The sequence below is a fragment of the Lonchura striata genome, chromosome 3, assembly GCF_046129695.1.
Source record: "Lonchura striata isolate bLonStr1 chromosome 3, bLonStr1.mat, whole genome shotgun sequence".
NCBI lineage: Eukaryota > Metazoa > Chordata > Aves > Passeriformes > Estrildidae > Lonchura > Lonchura striata.
Genome location: NC_134605.1, coordinates 39,366,422 through 39,393,954, shown reverse-complemented (window position 1 = coordinate 39,393,954; position 27,533 = coordinate 39,366,422). Strand labels below are relative to the sequence as shown.

The following is a 27,533-nucleotide window of genomic DNA, read 5'->3' as shown; positions in this document are numbered from 1 at the left end:
ATTTATCAGCTTTACTTCCTCTTCCAAACCTTTGACACCTGGATCAACAAAGAGCTTCCAGTACAGAATGACTCATTCTGCCACAACATTTTAAACACTGTAATGTTCACAGAAGCAGGACCAACAGTTGACCTTTCTGTCAGAGAGAATTACCCATAACCCACAACATGAAGATCCTAACTAACTGAAACCTCCTCTTTATTTTCCTGAGGAAAACTGGATCTTAGGAACCAGCCCCAGTACAGTATGAAACAAAACCTAAAGACCAAAAGACAAGAGGTACTACAAAGATCTTCACAATATAAATGTAATGCAATGAAGTTAATGCAAAACCCACTGCAGCATGTGACAAATGGTACAAAAAATTTTAAACTACGGCCAAAATTCAAGTCTATAACTATCACATCCACTAAAAAAGGATTAACTTTCATAAATGCAGCTTGAATGCACATGTGAACCCTGAATTATCATAGATATAAATATTTTACTGTATACTTCATATGCATTGTCCGTGCTTCTTGTTCCCTGTCTCCCCAACAGCAAGATTAACACAAAAACTCCTGGGCTGAAACATATATTACAGTAATCTTCAATATTTCCCTGCTAACTTCTACCTCGCAGATCAAAAAATTATGTTTTGAAAGAAACCCATCTACACCATGTAGATGAAGCAGGTCCTACCGACTTCAAAATAAAACAAGTTGTTTTCAGAGTAGTCTTTTACCAGAGCCACATTCTGTGGTGCCGTCAACCACACTTCATCCTAAATACACCAAAGTTTTCATAAGCTTTTACAAAAGATATTATTACACAAGCAACATGAACCATCCTCACAGAAGACTTGTGAGTCAAAAAGCAGCTACCACTAAAAATGAAATAAAAAATTGGCCGAGGGCACTCCTCAAAAGCATGACACACATTACCTTCCAATTCTTAATTTTCAAATCTATAGTATGTGATCAGCAAAATCAGCACAGCACTTGCAACACAGCTGCTGCCTGCCCCCTGCAGGGTGTGCTTTGTTAAGCTGTGCTGGACAGCATTTACACAATCAACCAGAGAACACGCAGATTTGTTCTTTGTACAAAATGAAACCTGCAGTAAACTGAAGAAGTCAAAAAATGTTTTCAACAATAAGCACCACCAACAGTTTGGTAACTATTTAGTCACTCATTACCCTGATTAAATTCCAAATAAAAATAAAGCTACAGAAGATCAAATCATACCCCCAAGTTAAAACACACCACCCTTTACAAACTATATTAATGCTGGTATCATATAGAGACTCTCTCAATACCCTTATACTGAAAGCCTTGCAGCAACTGTCAACACATACTCAAAAAAATACACCCAACAAAAGCTTGTTAATAAAGTTGTTGTTGTTGTTATGATTGTGATTTGGAAAATTGCTTAAAGGCGGTGATATGACAGTAAGGAAACAGAAAAGTGATTGATGTACATCTGGTGTATCAAAATTGCCTGAAGGTCTCCAACAACAGCAGAGAGGTACAGACAAAGTTCAATCATACCTGAAACCAGGAAAAAAGCAAGTCAAAACCAAACAAAGCCTCCTTTTAATTAATGATGACATCTTTAAAAGAAGAAAAATAATAAACAGCAATGGGCCTTAATAAAATATTGCTTACCATTCTACTATTTATTTACAACCTGTCACTGCCATGCAGCTAAGACAATTGCTAAGGCACAACACCAGAAAACTTAGAGGAGAACTAAAACTACAGACAATCCTGTATAACATTTTTCAGATGCATCTTAAAAACACACTGAAATAAATCAGAGTTCTCCATACTATTTACTATGTTAAAGATTGTTTCTTTTGAACAATCCTGTTTAGAGGAAAAGAAACAGGTTATTACATCCACCTCAAAGCAAACTACAACAGGAAAATCAAAGGGTGAGAATGAAAGATCAGGCACTGGAAGTCTGATTTTTCACTGTCATTGCTACTTACAGAGCTGCAAACCCTGTATTTAAAGCATCTTCAAGCATCAGTCAGGCCACAAAAAAGACTGCCCTTACTCACTTTAACATTAAAAGTACAGACACAGAGTCAGCAACAGAAACTCTAGCACTGCAGAAAGCACTTCCTGATACTGACACACTAATTCCCACCTCCTCTCTTATGCCAGGCACCAGCATCCTGCAGCTGTACAGCAACATGAATCAGGCTAACCTGGAAGATATTTCCCTTCCCTTCATACAGTGTGGAGGAAATTGTCAGTGCCAGCAGCTGGGGGAAACTGTCCTGCTAGCAACTTGTATTAATTTGAAGGAACCATGAAACAGCTGCCTTTGCCAAGCTGGACACTTCATTCCCACTTCTGCACCAGCATCAGCATGTACCTGACTCCAGCACGGTAAGCCAGCAGGCACTCACTGCTTTTTGTCTCAGGCTATGCTGGCTCCACTGTGAAGTCTTGACACAGGTCAGATAAGCACCAGACCAAAGAAGGCAGCAGAAATGCAGCAGCCTAGTAGAGACTAGCAGCCCTCATGAGCTAAGTGGAAACTGTAGTTTGTTACACGAATGGCAATCTCTCAGATATTTTAAAGACTTAGTCCACAATCACATGGCATTTAGATAAATTGATTTTCTACAGTCACAAAGTAAAATTTAGAATACTGTAATCTGAAGGCTATTTCTATAACTGGCATATAGATTGTTAGATTCCAGAGTTACATGATAATTTCTCTATAACCTAAAAATATTACAGTTTTTCCTCTGTAATAAAACCGATGCAGGAATGTCTTAGAAACAGTCTTAAAACCATAAAAAATGGCAATACAAGTAGTTTGCAAATTCATCTGTGAAACTATGAAAAGCTGAAAAGAGACTTCTTTTTGAGTGAAAACTCAATATCTCTAACAAAAATGTCAATCTACTTACAGCAGAAAACTGCATTACAGAAAAAAACATTTCCACCAGCAATCAAACTCATGAAGACTGGCTTCTTGTGGCTGCCTTCCGAAAGCTGATTACACTTTTATTATAGATGGCACAAATAAAATTATTCTTACCATTTCCCTCACATATGGATTCTCTAGTGTTCAGAAGTACATACACTACTTAGTAAAATATATCAAATTTCTTGTCTGTTTCTGACCTCTTACAGTGGCAACTTCACACTCCTGACATAGGCTGAAGATTCAATCAAAGAACCAACAGACCAAATAAAACCCAAATTTGACAAGCTGGTGCCCATTCATAAGCTGTCACCAGCAAATACTTAGAGCAGCTCAGAAACCATGCCCACTTCAATGACTTCACATTCACTTGACAAAACATTCGTATTTGTTTGTTTTCAGTATAACCTCTATATTGGAAATAAAAGAAATAAACTCTCACTACAGTGACAAAAAAAAAAAAAAAACAACAACACCAACAATCCTTTAAATGAACAACTGTCTGAATTAATTTCTCATAATTAGCACTGCATTTTTACTATTTTAGTATCAGGCTTCAGTATGATGAGGGTATCAAAGGAAACTATAAGAACAGAATCATTTTTACATAATGTAACAAGGGCTATGCCATGTATTTATGCTGACACAGCCAGTAAAGTTTGAGCCAATTTCTACTCTGTAATGATAAACTTGATTGTGTTACCCTGGTTTCTCAGTCCTGTGGGATGAACTGGAATCAGCACCATACAGGGTTAAGACATCCAGCTACACTGACTGAACTAGAAAAACGCTGGTGCTATCTGATACACTGCATGGAGGAGCTCTGGCAACCAGGCTAATTAGTCAGAAGTTTGAGGTAGGAATGCTAACAAGCCTAATAGAAAAACAAGCACCTGATTCTCCTGAAGTAGACAAACTGCAGCCCAGAATCTGCATGAAAAAAAATACCCCAAACCTCAACATTCTGATTTAAGTACAAGCTTGGACTAGATTTCAAAATGTTATTTCCCAAGTAAGTTAGGTGAGTTTGAAGGAGGTTTGATGTAATAAGGTCAAAATGTACTACTAAATGAAATTTTATTGTAACAAATTCTATAGAAATGGGGCAAAGGATTTCTTTTTAAACTACTACTGTTTTTGTTCCCTACCTGAAATACTTAAGTTTCCCCTTTCCTTTTTTAAGGGCATATCAGCCACACTTCAGGCTATGAAATAATCAACATCTACAAAAATAGTTCTGAAAAAAAACAAACTGAAAATCTGCACTGATGAATGAAATTATTGAGATGATCTGTGTCATAGCCAAAGACACACAACCATGCTGCTTTTATATGCAGCTTTGTCTAAAGTAAGCATACACATGCACAAGCTAAGGCACCCTCCTAGTTATTTCTATCACACATTCAGGGAAAAAAAAAAGATATTCATTCACTACAGATACAACTAAACAAGTAGTCAAATTAACACAAGAAATTGCCACACAGTTTTTAACATTAGAAAGCATTAACTTGAATACTTTAAAAAAAAAAAAAATACAGGGTTGACATTACAACATGCAAATGGGAGCATGTCCCAAAAACAGTTGTGTTTTTGTTTGGGTTTTTTTTTTAATTCAGTCACTCAAAAACTCCTCTTGGAAGACTAATTTTTAAGAACTCATTTTTATATTTAAAGGAATCGGGTAATTTCTTAAAACTTACAAAGCAGTTTATTAACATCATTAGTTATCTTAAAGTTGGTTATCTTAATGTTGGACTACCAAGGCCACAAATAGCTTGTGAAAAATCTATAGAGTAATTCTAATAGTTTGGTAAAATTCATCTGTTGATAGCCTTCTCTCCGCAAATCCTACTTAATCCTGTTGTATAATCTTTGGCAACAATTTCATCAAGCACCGTGCTTCATGAATGACATTCAGCCTCAGTTAGTTGCACTTACAAACAACTTGTGACAGCTATAAAAGGGCTTTCTCTGCAGTAACACCATATACAGTATCTTCATACTGACAGTGGTTTTGTACTCCCTGTCTTGTGATGTTTTGACTGTTCTCATACTACAAAATCCTCCATTCTAACACAAAAGCTAGCTCAAAGCACTCCCAAGCATATAAAAAGGTTTCTTTCCTAAGGCACCTGCACGACCAAAAACCATTACCTTGCTTTTGATTTTACTCCCTCAATGCTCTGTTTACTTGTAGATTTGAAGGAGAAGATACCATGTAGCTATCAACACAACAATACACTTTAATGCTTTGTACTTGAGCTGGCGCCCTTCTCACTGAATTAGTATTTTACATTCCAATGACCTACCAACTTCCTCTTCCCAGTGGGGTTCCACACTTGCTCCCAATCTACAATAGTGTCTGTTTTGCAAGACTGGAAGCAAGTTCATTGGCTGAAAGGTCCTGCTCTCTAAACAAGCTTATCTAACAAGAAAATCTCTATACCTGAATACTTTCTTCTTTTATGTATCTTCCATATTATTATTATTATAGAACACTGAATATACTAGTCACATAGACCTCAAAATAAATTCCCCAAAAAGTCCCTGATTGTTGATTACCGGATGCGTATCTCAAGAGAGAAATTACTCCGTAAATCCTGCTTGTGGCAGGAAGGGAAAATATGACATTAAGCTAATCCAATGGTAACTAACAGTTACATTGGAAAGGGCTTTCCCTATCCCTATCTACCCCACTCCAGCTGTGAGTCATTATAATTGTTTCAACACAAGCATTTAGGTGAACTCTAATGAGCCAATTCAGAGAGAAAAACCCAACAAGAACTAATCGTAGTCTCCCAGCTTCCCTAAGAACTTCACCATCGAGCCACATAAAACCCAATGCCATCATAAAGGAGGGATTAAAAAAACCCAAACAAACCTGTTCGATTGAAGAAGGGGTGAAGGGAGCATTCTCTTGCAGCTAGAAAGCCATTTTACCAGCTTTCACCTATGAAACCTTATCCACATACTTTTTCCTTGGGTAGCTATTGACACCCAAAATAAAACCAATAGCAGCAGTTTACAGAGGTAAGGAATGCTTCTGCAGATCCAGAAATCCAACCCATTGGCTGTATGATAGAGGCTGGCTTTCTGTGGTGGAAATAAACTGGTTATCTGTGGGTGCGTGGGAATTTCGTCATCCATGTCTAAACATCTATTTCACTTGCCTAAGGACAAACAAACAAATCATTATCAAACTTATTGAAACTCACTATAATAGGCCTCGAAAAGGCTATAATTCAATTATTAAATCATTTAATTGAGGAAACTTAAATCATGCTCTTGTTTTAGTACTAGAGGACATAGCAACCTATGCTTATGAGTAGCACTACACGCAAATATACACGGTTTTCTACTGCTTCAACTAAAAGTAACTGAATATCTTAAATACCAAGCTGATGTTATTTCTACTGTAAATAGTGGTTCCTCCAAAACATCAGGAGCCACCGAGTTTAGAATACATGAGAGCTCCAATCACCAGCTTCTAACTCTATCCTCCAAATTTTTTTATATGTCCTGAACATAAAAAGGGTTCAGGTCAAGCAGGAATGACACAAATGGTACAGGAATTGCTCAGCAGTGCCAAGACATCTTCGGCAAAACACTGCTGCAGCAGATGCTGTCCACACACAAACACTGACAGAGTTTTTACAGCCCAGAATCTCCAAAGTCCTGCAGAGATCACAGTAGCACAGCATTCCAACAAAACAAGCCAGAGGAGGAGAGTAAACAAAAATTATTAAAACACAGTGAGATTTTAAAAAGCAGTCAATTAACAAAGTCAGTTCAGAGACAGGGTGGGCTACACATGTTTAAAACGCTCAATTAGATCTGCTAAAGGTAAAGTTTCAATGTGCCACCAGTCATTAGGAGGAGCACTCAAAAGCTTCAGTATGGGCATAAAAAGCTACTTTCTTTCTGTAACTGCATGGCCACTGTATTTCCTTTTTTTCTACTGCTTCACAGTCTCTTATTCCATGCTCAGGACAACAATGCAAACCCAGGGACTGTGAGTAATCGCCAACACTATTCCCGATAGAGGAAACAGCAGCTGACCAGTTGATTACATGGGAAGCTCCTCATTTCCTTTGCAGTTCTCTTCATAATAGCAGAAATAATCTACAGAAAGGTATCTTGTGGAGGTAGCATAAAGACCAACTCCTGCGATTTTTTGTCAGAAGGAATTCAGTCAGAAACTACCATTAGTCAAGTTCAAAAAAATAGTTTGACTTATTATAATTGTTGATCATGACCTCTCAAATATTTTGGAGTTGTGTCTCTCATTAGAGTAAATGTTCTGTGCATGACTACTCATGTTTTATGAAAAATTATGATTCTCAAAAAGTAGCAAGGCAGCTCTTTTCCCAGTCATAAACACTAATATACCATTACTTCTTTAAAATTATGTAGGACAAATTATAATTTTGTTGCAATATAAGGTAACGCAGAAATCTGGCTACATTTTTAGACATAAGGTTTGGAAGGCAAGTATGGGACTGATTCAGTTGATTAAGTGCTCAAAACTTGAAGTAATCAAGAATCACTTGCTTCTCATTTTAGCATCAGAACAGATCTAGTCCGGTAGGTCAGCAACCAAACTAATACTGCCCCCTCATTTCATAGTGCCTTGCTCTTTCTGCTTACAGAGCAGTGAGGAATTTTCAGAGGGCAGGTCAGTTAGATCATCAGTTACAAGACTGGGTGGAGTTGGGAGGAGATCAGAACAACAAAAAGACAACTAAAAAGATGAATACTTAATCATCATGCAGGCATCCTTCACATTACTACTTTCTTCCTCACCCTTCCTATCCACCCTAGTCTGGGATAAGGAACTTGAAAATAAACAGTGCATTTCTGTATTTGTGCATTGCTTAGTCTAGGTAGCAGCTTCATTCCTAGAAATGAGAGAAAAGATGATTACAGGTATTTGAGAACACAAGTCAATAGCTCCCTTCCAGAGTTTGTTCACCCAGCATCAAGACTTCATGTTGTCATAATCTACGAAGTCTCCCCACACTCACTGCAATGACAGTCTTCAGCTAAGCAGATTCCACTTATGAAAGGAGACCTTCGGAAGGATATTTTTCTTGAGGAACTCACAATTCTGATCTCCGAACTTCTGGGGCAAACCAGTTCTGACCTAATGACTTCCCAGGATGCACAATAAACCTTTTAAACCATGTTTTTTCAGAAGGAAATCCTAGAACAAGCATCTGAATATAGGGATTAACAGCTAAAGTAGTAGTTAATCTAGTTAAGAATGGCTAGCAAGATGGCATCAAAATAGATTCAAACATAACATGCAGAAAAGGTCACTTAAAGCTTCTTTAAACTTAGTATCAACATATAAAATTTAATTCTGAGTATCTGAGATGTTTCTTATTTGGTTTATTTAATCTTAAAATTCCTATTGTATTAATACTGGCCTAAGAACATTTGCAGAATTAATAGACTAATACTACCAAAGTTTCAAAACAGCAACTTACATTTTAACAGTAAAAATGCTCCACTGAAGTAACAAAGTTTTTACAAATATCTTTGGCCAGACAAGATTATAGCCTACTTTCAAACTAGTACTTCAGCATTTCTTCCATCAAAAATGGTACACTACCAGCATGGCCTATTTTTCAGCATTACACAGAGACCCATATAGCAGAATGGGTCACAATAGCAGAATTCAAAACAGAGTACATGAGGTTGAGCATGAGTAATTGAACTAGTCAACACACCATACTGTAGAAATACAGTTTTATGCACTAACAATGATCAGGAGTGAAAGCAAATTTTTATTCCCAATAAACACATATCAACAAAAATAATCCAGCACGGCTCATTCACTGCAACTACCCATTCCAGTAACGAATACAGGCGTGCCATCTGGAGAAGGAAGAAGTACAGGAAGAGAAAATGGGAGCAAAACTGTGCAATTTACACAACTTACAAATGCTTCCTGTCCTGCAACACTGGGACCTCACCCTATCTCCCATGGGCAATCTAACACACAAGACACATTGACGGAACATAGTTTGCTTAAGTCAAAGGATACATAAAGTGATCCTGAAACATTTCGGTATTTTCAGTCATGAAGGTTGTATAGGATGGGTAGAAGAATGCTGTACTCAACTTCAAAAAGAATCTAAGCATTTCAATATTCAAAGCTTTCAAGTACATCCCTAAATGTTTTGCCAAAGGAAATTCCTCGAGATGGGCATTTAGGTGGGGTATTTTTACTTTGTTTTTGCTCAAGGTTTTGTATGGCTTTTCAATTCAACAGAATTCAACAGGGGCAAAAGGAAAGTCCCAACAGTGAAAGGCAAAATTTCTTGCAACAACACAGGCTCAAGGAACAGCTGGCTGGGAAGAAGCTCTGCTAAATAAAACCTGAGGATCTTGGTGGACTGCAAGCAGAAGATGATTCAGATGCATGCCCTGGCAACAAAGTCAACATCATGCTTAGTTGCATTAAAAGGATGAATGCAAGCTTTAGGTCAAGTAAAGCAATTATACTGCTCTACCCATCACTCTGGTTTTGCGCTGTCAGTACAGGAAGGACAGAAATAAGCTGAAATTCAGCAGAGAGCTACAGGAAGTTTAGGAGGCTGAAGAACCTAAATCTAAGGAAGCAAGACAGAAGACAGAAGGAACTGGGTTTCTTGCTCCTGGAGAAGAGCTGGCTTTGGGGAGACCTACAAAGCAACTCACAGGATCTGCAAAAAGGCCAAGAAGACAATGCAGCAGTGATCAACAGGGCATGGTGGGAGGACAAGAAACACTGGACATGAAGTTGAAACAAAAGCAGCATTTAAACTGACTATACAGAAAACTTTTTTCACCATTCAGACCATCAAGCCAATGAAGAAGGGTGCCCAGAGTTACTGCAGTTACTGGTCCTTAGGGGGTTTTCAACACCTTAGGAGAAAGGCACTCAAGGACATCAGGACTGACCTTGCTTCAAGCAGGAGGTTGGACTAGAAATCTCCTGAGGTCTATTCCAAATCAAAGGACTAGCCTGTCCTCCCTTATCTGTGGAGGACAGGCTAATTTTCCATGATTGTTCAGCAACAGAAAACACTAATTGTTGCAGCAACCAGGCAGGCAGATAGCCTTAATTTAGACATGACCTCCAACCAACAGGAGAGCTCCCAATACTGAGATGTACCAACACATGTGTCTCAACAAGGGCCATGACAAATGAAGGGAGGAAAAAAAGCTAAATAAAGTACTCTAAGTGGTAGTATAATATTTGTAAATTTCTCTTCAGGTACAAACCCAAATGGTAGACATTAGAGACAGTAAAGCCTATATAAAGTGGTTCTACTACACATTAAGAAGAGTCATTAATAATGCAATGCAATCCATCACAATTAGAAATAAACAGGAATGGGTATATACACCATGGAACCATCTAAGATTACAGGATAATTGAGGGAGAAAGGAACTTCAGGAGTTTCCAATCCAACCTCCCAGTGAAAGACATCTCTGAGGTCTTACCAGGCCCTTTTGCAGCTTTCTCCAGCCTGTTCTTTGAAATCTCCATGGACAGAAACAGCACAACCACCCTGTGCAACCCGTTCCACTACTTGACTATTCACTGGCATCTGAGAAGTTTTCTTTTGCAGAACACTTTTTAGCTAGTGAACTGCATAACAATTTCACTTTTAATGCAGAAAAAATCAACCGTATGCCTGAAATAATAATTCTTTTAACATAAAAGTTCATTCTTCAAGAAAGATTACATAACCAAAACCAATAAAAAATAAAAAAACTCAAGAGAAACACAGAAATTTAAGGCAAAAACTCAGAAGTGGCAGCTTTGGAAAAAAAAAAATCAATATTCCTCACCCTCCCTACATCCTCAAACCAGCGAGATTTCCATGGGTTCTACTTTTGAAAGCAGTTCAGTCCTGAAGCTCTACACAAGCATCTGAGTGGAACAAGGGAAGTGATTCCCTACTATCAATATGCATTTGTTGATAACCTATAGCTGCTATAGGGTATGTGGGGCACAGGAAGGCAGGAGTGGGTGGAAATCTTATTAATAATAATAATAATCACAACCTGACCACAGCAAACAGCTTGATTTTGAGAACACCACAAAGCAACAGAACATCAGAAGAAAACTAACTCAGAAAGCGGGAACAAAAGGAAAGTGGGGCAGACCAAGACAAAAGAGAGTTCAAGAGAGGAATTATCAGAGGGCTGGAGCACCTTTCCTGTGACAGCTGAGACATTAGGGTTGTTCAGCTTGGAGAATTGAAAACTTTAGAGATGTGTTTTTATAGCAGCCTTACTGTACCTAAAGGAGGCTACAAGAAACATGAACAGGGAATTTTTACAACGGCATGTATTGGACAGGACTAAGGGGAATGGTTTTAAACTGAAAAAGCGTAGATTTATATTAGTTATTAGGAAGAAATTCTTTACTCTGAGGTTGCCCAGCAAGGTGGTGGATTCCCTATCCTTGGAATAGTTTAATGCAAGCAAATACATCTTTTCCCCAAAGCCAAATTTTTCAGACATTCTTCTAAATGTCTGAACGAAGAAGAAAAGAAAGAGAAAGCATACTTTTCTCTCTAAGGATATAGGTGTCCATTTTGTAAGCTCTTCTCTTTGGACCAATCCATACTAATAAACTTAGATGGATTCATTTGCAACATCAAAGTCAGAAATGGTAGTTCCAGTACCTCTTAATTTTTAAGCCATGATCAAGAACTAGCGAACTTAGACATGCCATTACTCCCTGTCCCACATGCTACCCCCTCTTCATCATCAGTAAGGTTTACAAAAATAAGCAATGAAAATTTTCATGCTTGTTTCAAGAAGAAAGTCATCTCGAGGAGCAGATTTTGGCAATAACCAAGTCCACATCTGATGCATTTTATTAAAGCAATGCAATTTTTTTTTTTCCTTAAGTAAGACTAGCTCACTATTTAAATTCCAATCCTCTGGAATATATTTCAGCTTTATGAAAAAAATGCTTGAAATGCTTTTAATTTTGAAAATACAACCTAATTTTTCAATATATTGAAGTAAATTTTATATTGCCATCTTATACTTGCAACTGAAGTTTTTTGTAATATTCCTGCAACATACAAAAATATATCTTTTTTACTTGCATATAATATTATTATTATATACTTTTTTTAAAATATACAATAAGAATAAGAAAGTGAGAAGTATTACCCAAGCCAGGAAAGTAACTTTGCTCAGGGGAGGCTACTCATAAAAATCCTCATTTCACCATCAAATAGCACATTTGGTTACCAAAGAGATATGTTTTTACAAGTGCTACCAGCTCTATTCTACAGATTTCCTCTAGAAGTGAACAAATTACTGGTTTTATCATATAGCACTGGTTAACAAAACTGGTCTCTACAGCTCTGTTAATCAGGAGTTGCCAGAAGAATGTGTTTGCCAGTGCATCTTGCGTGAACTCTCACTTTTAACCAAGTTCTCCACCTCTGCCCAGTAGTTAGTTTTGCAGCCAGTGACATGATTCGCATGTTTAGTTAACTTCACTTAAATTCCTACCTTTCATTTGTCATCTCTACATTGCAAGAAACTATCAGAAAATTAAATGGTTGCTTACTTTCAGAAATTTTCTTGCTCTAAAACACAATTCTATCAAATACCTTCATTTTATCCTTATCAAGGGACTGTCAGTCGAATGGCACACAGAGCAAGGACAAGTTACAATGCAAACATTAACGCAGATGATTAACCGTGAACAGGACTATTTCGAGTTTAAACAGGCTCAGATTACAAAAGCATCCAGGAACTTGGTTTGGCTTACTCAGATATTAAAACATCGTGAATGAAGGCATGAATGATACTACTGTACATGATTTCAAGTATACTCTGACTCACAGTGAAACAATTTAGGCTTTAACTAACTGCTGATATTAGCCCAACAGTCTCTGCAGCAAATAATCAGAATTAACACAGCTGAAAAGTTATACCAATGAGGTCTATCCTCTCATTAGTGAGGGAGTATGACACAAGAATATGAGAATATGACCCAAAACAAAAATTGTCAGGAAGCAAAGATAGCAACATGCAGAAGTGGAAAAGAATTTTCAAATCTAAGGAGTCTCTAGCTTCTTCTCCTTTTAATTAACAACCAATAATGTCTCCTAGTGTAGTATGTATGCTGACTACTGCATGTATGTTTCTTTACTGCTGAGGACAGTAAACTCTTCCAGACTTATTCCTACAAATGAAACAAAAACCAAAACCCCAAACACATGCACATTTTATACAGTCTTGGTTAACACCGTATCATTTGTTCTGGGCATTTTTTTATTACTCTCCACAGTGAGACACAAACTTTCCTTGTAATTAGGTACTTAGATTTTGTTTTTTAAATTATTACTGCAAAGCATTTGAGGATTTTGAATTTCTTTGTATTCAGTATTCACTTCAAAAAATCTTAATAAAACATACATGCTTGCCTTAATTAACAGCTTACAAGATGTTAGAACACCAGAAAGTTACACATGTGGAAAAAGGAAATTATTGGGGGAAAAGCTACAGCTGTTTAGCCCAAATTCTTCAGCCTGTAAGAGAAGGTTGTGTGGAAATCTCAAGCAGCCTCCAATATCTGAAGGGGGCCTACAGGGAAGCTAGAAAAGGAGTCTGACAGGAACTCCAATGATAGGACAAGGAGTAATGGGTACAAAAATGGAAAGAGGGGAAAGATTAGACATTAGGATGAAGTTCTTTACTGTGGGGGTGGTGAGACACTGGAACAGGCTTCCAAGGGAGATTGTGGATGCCCCGACCCTGGCAGCCAATGTTCAAGGACAGACACTGGATAAGCCCTTGAGCAACCTGATCTAGTTGGAGGGCTCTAACCAGGTGATCCTTAAGGTCCATTCCACCTCCTTGGCAGTTTAATTCCTCACATTTGGAACTAAAGTCACCTATTTACTAAAGTGAGGCAGTCTCTTGTACATTTGACACAGAAGTATTTCTGAAACAAACAAAATCCCAAACATGAAAATTATTCAAGTTCTGTACGAAGATACATAATATTCTTCAGACTGCAGGCAGCTCCCCAGGAGAGAAAAGAGGCCATCTTTGCTATTACCATAGAACTCGCGGAAGATTTAAACCAGAGATGGTGTGATGGTGCTGGCAGATGACACTCTAAGTATGATTAACTCCCTTCCCCTTATGTTTTATAAGGTGAAATCTCAAATTACGATAACCTAGAGAATTGCATACATCTATAAAAATCTGGCTTCTCTTTCTGGCTCTGTAGTGACTAAATTTACAACAGTTTTCAACATATTACTTCATGTATCTGCATCACTTTTCCCATCCTACTGTCCTGGAAACATTATAAGTACGTGAGAAGGTTAGGTGTCTTTTATACACACACCAAGACAGTTTATGAAGATGATACAGCTACTCAAGAGTACAGTACAATAGAAGCATGATCTAAATAAATATCATTTTAGAATCACAGAATGGCTTGAGTTGCAAGGGACCTTAGAGATCAGCTAGTCTCAATGCTCAATTTTGCTAATAGCAACAACTTGGAGAAGCAGTCTAAGGGGGAAAAAAAATCAAGTAATATAGTTCAGTTCCAAACATACTTGAATGACCATTGCTCACTTTCAAGAATTAGACTTTAAATTGCTCACTGCATGAACAAAGTGTATCATAAATGTTCTACTTATAAAACTGGTTTATACAGATAGCCAATGTAACGTAAAGTCAGACTACCACATTATTTTGTAATGGCATATACAAACAAAAGCTCAGTAATTAAAGGGAAAAGTCCCCTTGCATACAGCAAGCAGTAACCTTTAGCAAAATCTAAACCTGTTGAAATTTTATTTTTCTTTTTACCTAGATTTCATGAATGTAAATATAGAAAAGAAATTTTGAAATAAACTAAGCACGGATTTTAAAATGTTGTCAACATTTAATGATGTTTAGGTCAGATGGACATTGGGGGTGGAGAATAAGGCAGAGAAAGGGCTGGCCAAAGCTCCTGAAAGTCACAGTAAAAAGCAGCATACAAATTTAACTGCTACCATGTACTTGTGGTTGCTGCAAAAGTCATTATCATCAACACCACAGAGCTGGAAGAGAATCAAATATGGACAGTTCTGCGTGGCAGAAGACAGAACCCCATGACAACAACCACATGATGTCAGGAAGAGGATCAAGACTGCCCACTTCCTTTCTGTGTCTCAGAAGTGCTGAGAGGTGAGTGAAGAAGTGGCTGCAGAACACTGTGTGTGTACCTGTGAAAATGTTCATCCTCTTTTACACTTGCTGAGGTGGAATTAGATTACTCACACATCCATCAGCCATGACAAAGAACACTGCTATTCAACATTTCACTTCCTAAATTAAGGATATAAAGGTATCAGAAATATGTTGGTATCTCACTCTACTTGCAGGTTTCTCCTACTACTGATAACATTGTGATATTGCTATAGAAGGAGAAAGCTGACACTAGGAAAAAGGCATGTATATCAAGGATCATAGAAATTGTCCTAACCCTTTAGCAACATAAAGAAACCCTATTCAGGATCTGGATAAATTAAGCTCTATATGCCCTGAGTACCATCCATATTACCTCTGAGGTGGTTAGGAAGGAATTTTTCACCTTGGTGCAAGGTTTCCTTCTTAGCAGCTAAGGAATTCAGTATAAGGTTAATCCAGGAAATTCAGTCTGTCTCTACCTAGCAGACACTTAGAAGAGATGATACAAGTCAAAAGCCTATTAAAAGGAATCCTCTCCAAAATAAGGGAAAAGTATCTATAGTTATAACAGTATAGCAAGCCAAAAAGCACTCCCTTAGAAGAAAACCCAGGTGTCACAGCCACCAGCAGCACAAAAACTAGCTGGTTATAACCAGGTCCAACTGCAAGGCCACTCCAAACTACAAAGTCCACATGGCAGGTGTCCAGGCTGATCTGTAACCTCACTTTTCTGACAGAGGCAGATAATCATAAGGCTGCTCTCTGAAGCCAGTGCAGCGGGATGAACACACTTGAAGACTGCTGTATTGGCATTCTTCCCTAAAAGTAGAAGATTGGAGTGTCTGGTTTAATGTTATGGATTTGAGAGTTTTGGTGCAGAGTGCGTGTGGGAGGAAATGAGGGAGAAAAGGTCTCAACACAGGTAGGTTTACTGAGAGAGCTGTATCACTACATTTATAATTATATACATGGATATTTATGAGCATCCATAAGCACAAGAAAGTTCAGAGACCTGGAGACAAATGAATACTGAAGATAAGACAGATACTTAAGCAAGTGTTGAGTTTCAAAAGTTTTTACAAACCATCAGTATCAGAACATTGTACAACACTTGAGCTTCAGTACATGACTGTCTCACATTGGTACAATGCTATCAATTTTTTTTCTGCCACTTGACACTTTATCACTCAAAATGAATGAGAACTACTTTGAGAAGGCAAAGTTTTCAAATTTGTCTTGTCAAAAATTTGATGTACCAACCTTAAACTTAATGCAGGTGAGAAAGCAAATTGTGAAACAGAAGTATTCCGGAGCTTGTAGCAGACCACAAACAATTTATTTACAACAGTAAGAATTAGTCACACCTTCAAAACATCTAACACTCAAGATACAGAGCCAGTATCAGAATGTTAGAGGAGAATGCTGATTATTGCTTCAGAAAATTCTACCTGAATTTTAAACACTGTATTCAATCACTCCATTTTCATCACAGATGCGACTTTACAGGACACCTTTAGTCAAAAGCTATGCTTTTCTGTAAATCCTGACAAAGGCTCCAGGAGAGAGACAAATCCTCTCTTATTGCACTTTTTTTTTCTATTAAATGGATAGAACACCTGAGACAGACTGCAAACTCAGCTCATATATTGAAAACTTCCCAGAACTACAGTAATGTCACCACTTTGGGCTGGTTAGGTCTTTGGATGCTGGTAGATGACTTTGGTGAATATACCAGTAGTCAGTGCATAAAATTACTTCATTGTTCTCCTTTTTTTCTTTTTCCCCGGTCCACATATCAGTCCTTATCTGTCGCAAAACAGTTTGCTATAGGCATAACAAGTGAATTTATTGAAATAATCTTTGCTGCGCTATGGCAACAAGAACAACTCTCATGAAATACTAGATACAGTTTCAGTATTGCTGGAGACTTTTATCAAAAGTATTACAATACATCTCACACAAAACAAAGAAGGGCCTTGCTAGAGCGTTTCACTGATTTTTAAAGAAGGAAACAGTGGTTTGGCCTTTTATTTTTTTAAAGGCTGAAGAAAGAGAAAGAATTAGATCACAAAATGCAGTGATCTTAAATAATTCCAGTTTTGACCTTCTTCACTATAGAGCAAACTCTAGACCTAATAGGCAAATCCCTCAAAATCAATTAGTAGGATTAAGCAATGTTTTCATTAGTAAACACTGTCTTTCCATCACCACTTTCAGATTATTTTCCTTTTCCAGATATGAAAAGAAACTATTCTAATCTTTCAACAGCCAGAACACAGTACAGTGAGTATTGAAAAAGTCTTAAAACTTTCATTCTGTCTACCCTGAAAGTAAGTAGCAGCCATGTTCAGTAAGGCTATCACTTTAAGTGGAAACAACTTACATGTTTCCCAATAAAATACACAGCATTCTACAATAAGTATGCAATGCTTGGATATAATCCGAATGCAGAAAATATTATCAAACTGTACACAGAAGGTGAATGCAAACCAGATTTCTCAACATAAAAGAAGTGATATTATGAAAACCATGTTAGCAATGCAAAGCTTTCTAAAACACAGCATGGTTCAATTTTGTTTGTTTCCACATAGACATTTTCCCATCCACGAGGATACTGTCTTTATCACAGACAGCACTGTCCCAATATTTTTTACATTAAGAACATGGCATAACTGTTTTTACTAAAATTGAGAACAATAACAAAGTGTTTAAAGGGACCTTTTAAATTTCAAGCTGATGTACTGCTCAAAGTAGAGCACCTTCTGGAGGGCAAAGGGAATGAGACCTTTTCTTGTTTTAGGCTTTGGGGCAGGGTATCTTTGTCCTTTGAACTCCTGCCCAACCACAGGCTAATCTTCATTAGGGACCAACAGTCCCTAATTTTCATTAAGAAGTGAGATCCTGATCTTCCACTGGGTTTTGTAAGCAATACAACATATGCGAAAGCAAAATGTAAATGTATGTTAAAGCATGACCCTGACATCAAATTTTGTATCTTGCCTCTAAGAAAATAGAGTGTGGACTGACAAATCAAGACACCTAACAATGAGAAAGCTCTACTAAACACATCATGGAATGCTTGAAAAGTCTATGCACTGAAATCTTAGTTCACAGATACTGCTCTGAGCAACATACTTTGTCGGCCAAATAAATATTGTTGCCAGACAACTCATTGTTTTTCACTTTTTCACACTATAAAGGGTGCTCTTACTACACAGCAGAGCCAGATATTGAGCCATGCCCTGGGACACGATTCACCAAGGGGAAGCCTTAAAGCACATCATCAGGAAGTTATCACCTATCACTAAGTAGTGAGTTTTTGTGAGCTTCTAGTTCTAGAACTTCTGAGTTCTAGATACGAGAGCGCAAATTATAAAAGTAGTAAGAAAAACACTGATCAAATAAAAAACCCCACCCTGCAGCTATTGTTTCAGTCTGCCATCACTCTATAGCAACTAGTACTGTAGTGCATAAAACCATTCCAAAATATTTACCCAAGAGTTGACCTGGCATTAGGAGTTGTAGCCAAACACACTCAATTTCCAGTCCCGTAACAAACCAGCTGGCTTTCTAATGTCCTTGAATAGAATAATTATAGTAACTCTTATTTTTTAAAGTTAAACCTATTTTATACTCTTGTAATACATAAGTAAAATTAGAAATCAATTTATTATTATTCTTAAGATATACCAAGCATCACTTAATAAAAACTTAAAACTTTCAAAGCTAATGATGTGTAATTTCTGCTCTCCAGTGGAAGAGGTGACATGAACAAACTTACAGGAGTGTACACAATTTCATCAGTACAATCAAACTTTTACAGCCTCTTCTATTAATATGATGAAATTCAAACACAAATTACAAATTCATGTAACCAAGTAAAGTTTATATTTAAGTGCAAATTTGCACTTAAAACTAACTCCCTATAGTGATCTTCTAGATTATAACCCTTGTCCTAAGACATTTTCCAGTTCTTACAGGATTGAAACTCTAAAGAAATGTCCCAGAGTAATGAGTAATCTACAACAAAATTCTGCAAGACAGACCAGGGCAATAAAGAGCCCTGTTCCACACAAAGCATCAAGCACTATCTAGACAAAGGGCATCTTCATAGGAGACAAGAATGAGCAAGAATCAGAAGAATGGCTCCCTACTAAGAGTATCTGCACTAGAAGATGACCTGAAGAGGAGCTAACTTAACAGGGGAGCACACAATGGAAGAAGGCAGATCTAGAAAATGTAATTAAATATATAATAACAATTAGTTGACAACCTTGAGGGCAATGCCTGTAACAGAAGGAGATGACCATTATCCTGAAGCATTACACAAAATGGTTTTAGCAAGTTACATGTACCTAACACAAGAAAACTTTGAAGTCATGCATAATAAAAAGGTATGAAAAAACAGGTGATGGCTGAAAAAATAATTAACACTGGACTTCATGTCAAAGCAGATTTTTTTTAGTCTTACTAGAGAACCAAACTAGACAGCAGAAAAAGGCAGAATTGCAATTCAATGACTGAAGGCAACCAACCATATGGAAAACTCATCCCTATGCTGAAAAAAGTTATGTTACAATGCTATACATCTTCATTATGCAAAAGCTCATAAGGCACAATACAGTCCAGGAAGATAACTTGACTGCTACTGAACTACTACAGTTTTCTATCTATTGACTCAAGTTTTCATCTTAGATTTTCAAGCTTCCAGACAGGGACAGTTACAGAAAAGAAGTAATTTTTACTTGCAATTAAAGACCTGAGGGGAAAGGGGAATCTCTGCAAGAAGTTTAACAATTATGGGCCAAGTCATTCATGCATCCAGAACAACTACCAATTATCTCTTTGTTTTACCTACCTAACAATCTTAACAGCAGAAATTAACAGGCTTTAGTCTTTTCACAAGATGAAATGAGCATCATTCAATATCTATTTTCCATGTAAATATTCTTTCTAGCCAAAAGTCTTGAAAAATCAACAATTACCTAAATAGTGCTTTACTCAAATACACCTCAGAAGAGGCTTCCATTAGCATAAAGTTCACTTTGAAACATAATACAGACACATAATGGAGTGTCTGCTCCATCTGCTAAATTAGACTTCTCTTAAATTCATCACAACATTTAGTTTACTAATTCACACTGGGATTCTCAATTCTACCTTCATCAGAACCATTGGTCAAAACAGGGAGTCATTTTCTTTATGCATGTTCTGAATTTTGCATTTATTTCCCTTCATTTATAACAAAGCAACTACTCCAACAGATACTGACACTAAGACTAACTCAGAGTGGTTTCTTATCACCTACAGCCTTCCCACAAATACCAGTTCATTTCAACTTTTATCACTTTCCAGCTAAGTTTTAGCTTTTGCTACTCCCTTTAAACGACAAGAGCATCTAGACACAGAGCAGAATTTCATTAATTATAAAGCTAGGTTTTCCTCAAAAATCATGAAAGTATGTTCCATTCATCTTAGTTTAACCTCTCTGAAAGAGAAATGGTTTTGACAGAAAAAACACACTTGCACAAACAAAGCAAATCCCTTACACATCTAGAGGACTGTAGGTTTTTCAGCTGAAAAGTAATTCTTGTCAATGGCATTTTAGGCAGGGAACAGATTCACACATCAGGAGGGAATTCTTAAAGCCAGTACGTCTGAATTGTATGGAACTAATTAGCCACTAGCTCAAGAAATAACTTACATAAGGAATATTAAAAGCACAGCCTAAAACATCTTCCTAGAATTATTTTCATTACTTATGATGTCTGTAGACTGTGGTCAGTATCTTAATTCAAACTTATAATTGGGACTCTCTAGAGAGCACTAAGACTTCAGTTATAATGACTATTCACTTTGACTCAGTTAAAGGAAAACTGGTCTCCAAATACTCCTTGTGATGCACATGAGAAGGCCTGCATCCCTGACTTCTTTTCTCCAACCATTCTAATGCAGAACTAGAGCTCAAAAGACTCAGTGAAGTGCAATTAGTAATCCCGAACCTCTAACTAATGCGTCAGTGTTTTTATCTCCTCTTGAACTGTGTCTGCTTAGTGGTAGCAATTATTTGAAAAACATTCTGTTCACTAAAAAGCATAGGCATCAATCCCCAGGATTCTGATCACCCTTCCAGACTGACTAAATATTAAACATTTGTTGCAAAGAGAGTTTGCTTTCCACACCACAGGTTTGGCAAACTTCAAAGGACAGTATTTCCAGATATATTACCAGCTTTTTGAGGTCTATATAGTATGAAGAGTTGCACTTGCTTAAACTACTGAAAGTGATAGAATCCAACTAGTGGAGATAGTACAAGTATTTCTACCATTTAGATGGTGTTATCCTTCACTCCAGACTTGCATTTCCACTACTAGTAACCCATAACACAATAGATTACCCATTTTAAAAAACAGGTCTTTAAAAAGCCTCAGAGTCAGATTTTTAAAAGGGCGAGATCTTTTTGTGGGTGAGCAACCATGCAGATGAACAGCAGGGAGGTTAAAACCTAAAAATTCCCATTTCTTATTGCTTTAACTACATTTGAATAACAAGTTTGCATAACTACCATTTAAAATCTGTAAGCTTATGTCATATACCATTCTTCCCTGTGACACCTAATGAACCAGAAACAGATCTGAACCGAAAAAGTTCAGAAGAAGATGAAAATTCTATCAGTCCTAAAATATCCTGCCATACAGTGTACTGTGCAATATTTTCTGTTAATAGACTGGTTACTTGTACTTAAAGCCAAAGAAAACAATATAAAACATACTGAATAGACCAAACGTACATAACTCAGCACATGGAAAGTCAATATTAAAAAAAAAACAAAAAAAAGCAACCCAGAAAAAAAGCCCCACACACATTCTGAAAGGTTATTTCTAATACCTTTTTGCTAAGACTAAGTAAGTTTTTTCATACAAAAAATAATCAAATAGCCATGAAGACTTTTGAAATGCCTTTTTTTTAAATGATGGCCATTTAAAAGTCAAACTCTCAAGATTTATTCTTTAATGAAAAGCATGTTATTTGTCTACGCTTTTTGATTAGACCTTTCTACTTTTGATGACACAGAGGTATATTAGTCTAGAAAAACATTCTCCATCAGAAAACAAAAACTACAACAGATCAATCTTTTTGACAATAATCCCCCAGCCCTTGGGCAATTGTTATAAAAAAATGCCACTTGTTCTAAGAAGTGCTCATCTCAAAACAATTAAATGCAATTCACATTCCTAGACCACAAACCATGCATGGAAAAAACACAACACTTCTTTTCCGCTCATATAACAGCTATGAAAGCATACATTAAAGATGAAACTTTATTTTGTCATCAACAATAATTGTAACACCTAGTTCAGATATGGCATCTTACTAGATGGATTCCAACAGTAATAAATGCATAGTCTACAGTACTCCTCCATTCCTTCCTCTCACCCAAAACATCCATGTGCAGTAATTGAATATATAACAATCAACTCTACAACAACCAGTTAGCACTTTTACTAAAGGAGAAGGTTAAAAAAGCTAAACTGTATAAACGCAAATAATTTCCTATCTACAAGTTCCCAAAAAAACTCTATGCACTTATTACAAAATCATTCATTTGAACTTACTCCTTTTTAAAAACTTTGGGTGCTGTAAGCACCCAAGACTTAAACCAAGATCAAACCACCATTTTAACTCCTGCTGCAAATGGTCTAAGTCTTTTCAAAATCTCTTTACTGTGTTTCTATGCCCAACCAAAAATATTAAAAAAAAAAAAAAAAAAAAAGGAAAAAGCATCCACAGTACTTGGTAATACTTGGAACATGGGCAAGGGGAAAAAAATGAAGAAAAGGGTTAACATTCTGCTTCATTTTGAATCTGTTAATTTATCTACAAAAAAAAAAATTATTCACCCCACCTTCTCCCAAAGAGTACAGTATTTTCTTCATACTTGCCAAAGTGAGTAGCTGCCTCACAAAGTAGAGACAGTAAAGCTTAATCAAGTTTAAATGATGACCAGTATTACAGACATCTTTAGCAAAGGCCTGTACCTAGCAGCATTCCTGAAACATTATCATTTAAACCTCCACTAGTAAATGCAGAGTTTTGGTTTTCTTCAATTGTAGGTTTCTCAAGTCACAAAGCTTCTCTGAGCTACTTACTGAATAAAAAGAACTTGAAAATTTCAGAGTAAACTAATGCAAATTAACAGATTTCTCAGAACAGCAACAATGGTTCAAATATGTAAATATCTAATAAATTTAAAACTACCACTTTGCTCTCAAACATGAGTCCACAAATTACTTCAGTGAAAGAAGTGAAGATATGAAATCCTCACTCCCAAGAAGTCTTTCAGCTTTCCACGTGATACAGAGAGAGGAATACTCAACTCTGATCATGCAACAGAAGTTTTCTTTTTTGTTTTGCTAGGGTAAAGCAGCTCTGAATGACTTAGTTAAGTATTAGAGTCAAAGAGAAGTTAAGAAAAAGTTAGTAACAGAACTCAAAATGTCCTATCCAAGGCTTTTGCTCTTAATGTCCTACATAGCTTAACAATTTGTCCCTGAAGTCTCACAAGAGGCAAGTAAACAAGAACTCTAATCCTTTAGGACTAATCTACTCAATAAAATATTAACAGGAATTCAAACAGATTAATTTCATAAATCACTTCTCTGAAAAAAGCCCCACACATTTGAACTACTTTCAAAATACCACCCAACCTTCAAAACAAAGTCACATTTTACACACTTCAGAAAAGCGAAGAGTATCTAATGGAGTTGGAACAACTGTATCTCACCACAGAATTAGACGTTTCAAACTAGTACCAAGGTACATCAGTCAGTCACACGCGAATTCCTTTCACTCTCACTGCATAATCTATACTCTCAGAACCCTATTCCTTTGCTTTACCAAAAACATAAATCTGTCTGAACTCCACTATTACGGCTGTGATTATACCCTCAGCAAAATCCTACTCTCTTACATAGGAAAGTTACAAGACAAGTCACTTAAGCCAGGTTAATTTCACTGATGAAATGCCTGAAGAATCACTACAAGGCACCAACTCTACTGATACATCCAACCAGCAGCTCCTGGATGAGAGTCTGCTGTTCGGGCTACGAAGTTAACCCAGAAGGCCAACAACTATGCCTGGACATTTTAAAATTATTCAGTTTGACTCAGCTCAAGCACACACAGCCAAAAAACATATCCAGGTTACTGCATCTTCACAGATGCCACATTTGCTGCAGTCTCTACAAAAAGCAAGCTGTGCCTTATGATCAAGCTGAGCCTGGAAAGACAGGGCAACAATAGAGGATTACCAGTTCTCAAGGAGTCCAGTAAAAGGGTTTTCATTTAAGCTGATAAACAGTTCAAATGTGAATCATACCATTATCTACATTGAAAATATCACGAAATTTGTGTCAGCTCAGGGTAAGAGTGAAAATAAATGTGAACATTCGTAAGTGTAATTAGCTGGAAGGAAAATATACTTTATCTATAAAATTGTTACCTGCTGCCAGTTTGATGTAAATGCACCTGCGGTCTTATCAAATATTTTTAGAACTAGTAGGCTAAAGAGCTCATACATTCAAGGATATTATGCATGCACTTCATTTTTTACATGCAGTAGTTCAACTGAAATATCATCACTGACAGTGGCAAGTATGCTCCTATACAGGTTCAGAGGCTTAACTGCAGAAGTGCAGAGTGAATGCAAGTAAAATTATTTTTTCTTTCAATAATAACTTATAATGAAGCTGGTGACTTTCATGCAAACTCTAGTTAACTATGATAATAAATATGCATGGCTGACCTAAAGAAAATATGATTTGTTAAACTACTTACTAACAAAACCACAGAAGCACAGTCTACCATAAACATAAAGGCGAGAGACTGGAGTTAGAATGTACTGGGAATGGACAAACATATCAATAAAACAAAAAGTTCAGCCACAGGCAGTTAGCAGTCAACCTGCAATTCCAAAAAGACTGTGCTGTGTTCTCAAACATGATCCTTAAAGCTTCTTGATACTGGCTTCAGCCCACTTTTCTGAAACAGTAACTGACATTGTTAAAACCTAAGCAATGCAATCAAGGAACTCTAATTACAATAAATCTTGGAAGATATAGGGAATAATCAGAAAAAACCGTCAGCTTTGTGTTCAAGAAACTGTCTGCAATGAGCAGAACTGAAAATACCCGAAGGTGTCGTAGTTCCTAATCTTAGAAATGCTTTCAACACTTTTTCGTGGCTCTGCTAGCAGTCAGTACCTGGGTGCAGAACAGGAGCCAGCTCCAAGAGCAAGCCAACGTGATTTCTCAGAGGCTTCTGTTAATAAACAACCAGGGCCAGGCCAAGAGCAAGTGTGAATTTCCTCCTTTTCCCCGGGAACACGCACATGATCAGCCTCCACCCTCTAAGCAGGGAGCCCGCTGTCACACACAAACAGGGCTGTAACCTGCGTCCCCAGCCCTCCCCCTTGCCCCCCCTCGCCGCTTTCAAACCAGACGCGCAGCATGAACCAGCCAAAAGGAACATGACAAGGGGCGGGAGGGTGTGGTTTGACTATTACATTTTTTTTTTTTTAAAAAAAGGACAAAACCCAGCCTCTCCAAGCCATCAGAAACACCCACTTCATTAGGGAGATATTACCCGCTGTGTTTTTCCAGTACAACATGTGAACTCGGGTCTACGAACCTGCTCCTGGTATTTACTTTCGGCGGCGGGCTGGCAGCCTGCAGGCTCGGAGAGCCAAGGCGCTCCGTCCGTCACGCCCTGGGAAAGCCACTCCGGAGATTGCACCAGCAACCCGGAGAGCCGCCGGACTACAAGCGGCAGGTTGCTTTGTAAGAGGCGCCTTCGGCACAAAGACGAATATTTAAAGAAACAAACAAGCTAGCAACAAAAAAAGCGCTCAGCACCGAGATTCTCAATCCTCCTCCACCAGCCGCCTGTGTATGTACTGTGAAAGTCGCAGACAGACAAAAACAAAAAAAAAAGCCCACGGAGGTACCCGGTGTCGGGCTCGGGACGGGGGCAGCTCCTGTATTCTCGCCCTTGCCCGCCCCCTTTCGCCACCTCCATCTCCCAGCGGGTTTCCCCCCTGCCTCGGAGCCGCCTGTCCCGCGGGGTCAGGCCGGCATGTGCCTGCGGGAGGGAACAGAGGGGACGGCTCCGGCCCTGCGCTCCCTTCCTCTCCCCGGCCGCTGCAACCTGCCTTCACCCGGGCACGGCGAGGGGCCCGGCTGCCCACCGAGGAGCGGAGCCCCGACCGCGGCCGGCGCAGGACAGCCGGTGTCCGAGCCTCCGGCCGGGCGGGGCGCGGCCTGGCCCGGGCGCGGCGTCGCACCGGGCCGGCCGGGCGGGAGGCCCTCGCCGGGGTCGCTCACCTCGGTGGGGTCGCTGATCTCGAACAGGTCCAGCCGGTTCGCGTTCCAGTGGTTGATGATGTCGGCGAGTTTGCGCCGCTCCTCCTCCCGGCTGCCGCCGCCGCCCGACATCCTCGCCGAGCCCGCCGCCGCCGGGGAGCCGAGCCGGGGCCGGGGCCAGGCCCTCTCGGCCGAGCCCCGGGCGGAGCGGGGGTCCCTCAGTCCCGGCCGGGCAGGGGAGGGACCGGCTCTCCCCGCGGCCGCTGCCGGTTCGGGCGCCGCGGAAACGCCCCGGGATCGTGCCGCCGACAGCGATCGGCCTCGGCGGACAGCGGGGAAGCAGAGAAAGAGAAGGGGGAAGGGCGGGCAGGGGGCGGGGAGGAAGAGGAAGGATGCCCCGAGTCGGCAGCGCCCGCCGTATCTCCCGGCTCGGCAGCGCCTGTGTCCGCTCGCTTGCCCTGAGCCGAGCGAAGCCGCCGCTGCCGCCGCCTTTCTCCGCCCCGGGATCGCCCTCCCCTCGCTCTCTCCTTCACACACCGGCCGTGCGCGCCCCCGCCCGGCCGCCCGCCCGCCCTCCTCCTCCCCTTCCCGGGCGTGTGCGCGCCTGCGCGCGCTCCCGGCGGCCGTCGCCTCCCGGCGGCGCGCGCCTCCGGAGAGTGCCCTCCGCGTCCCGCCTTCCCCTCCCGCTCCGCCGCTCCCGCCGGCGTCGGGAGGCGGTCGGGATCCGGCGGTGGCCGGGGCGGGGCGAGGCGCGGCCAGGTGCAGTGGGAGGCCCCGCCCGGCGCGGGGTCAGCGATGCCGGCCAGGAGGCCCCGCGGGAGGAGCGGCAGGAGCCCCGGGCGCCGCCTTAGCGCGGGGCCCGCGGCCGCGCTGTGGCACCAACAAAGAGCCGCCGCGGCCGCGGGAACAAAGAGCCTGCGGGCGGGTCCCGGCGCGGCCCCGCCGTGGCTTCCCCGCGCTAAGGCGGGCGGAATGTCGCCGCTGCCCAGCCCTCCCTGCCCGCGGGCGGAGGTCACGGCGCAC

General features: G+C 39.4%; 1 protein-coding gene across 22 annotated transcripts in view; it reads right to left on the bottom strand.

Annotated features, from left to right (window-relative positions):
- The window catches only part of AFDN (afadin, adherens junction formation factor), a 119,156-nt gene extending 92,299 nt beyond the window's left edge, over nt 1-26,857 (bottom strand). For 14 of the 22 annotated variants that reach the window (XM_021544178.3, XM_077782085.1, XM_077782083.1 and 11 more), the window contains exon 1: nt 26,532-26,856. In XM_021544178.3, the coding sequence (XP_021399853.1) occupies nt 26,532-26,642 (111 nt within the window). In that variant the 5' untranslated portion in view covers nt 26,643-26,856. Of the gene's footprint in view, nt 1-26,531 lie in introns of all 22 variants that reach the window. The other 8 variants (XM_021544192.3, XM_077782088.1, XM_021544193.3 and 5 more) reach the window with 2 other exon arrangements.
- Between the last annotated feature and the right edge of the window lie 676 nt (nt 26,858-27,533).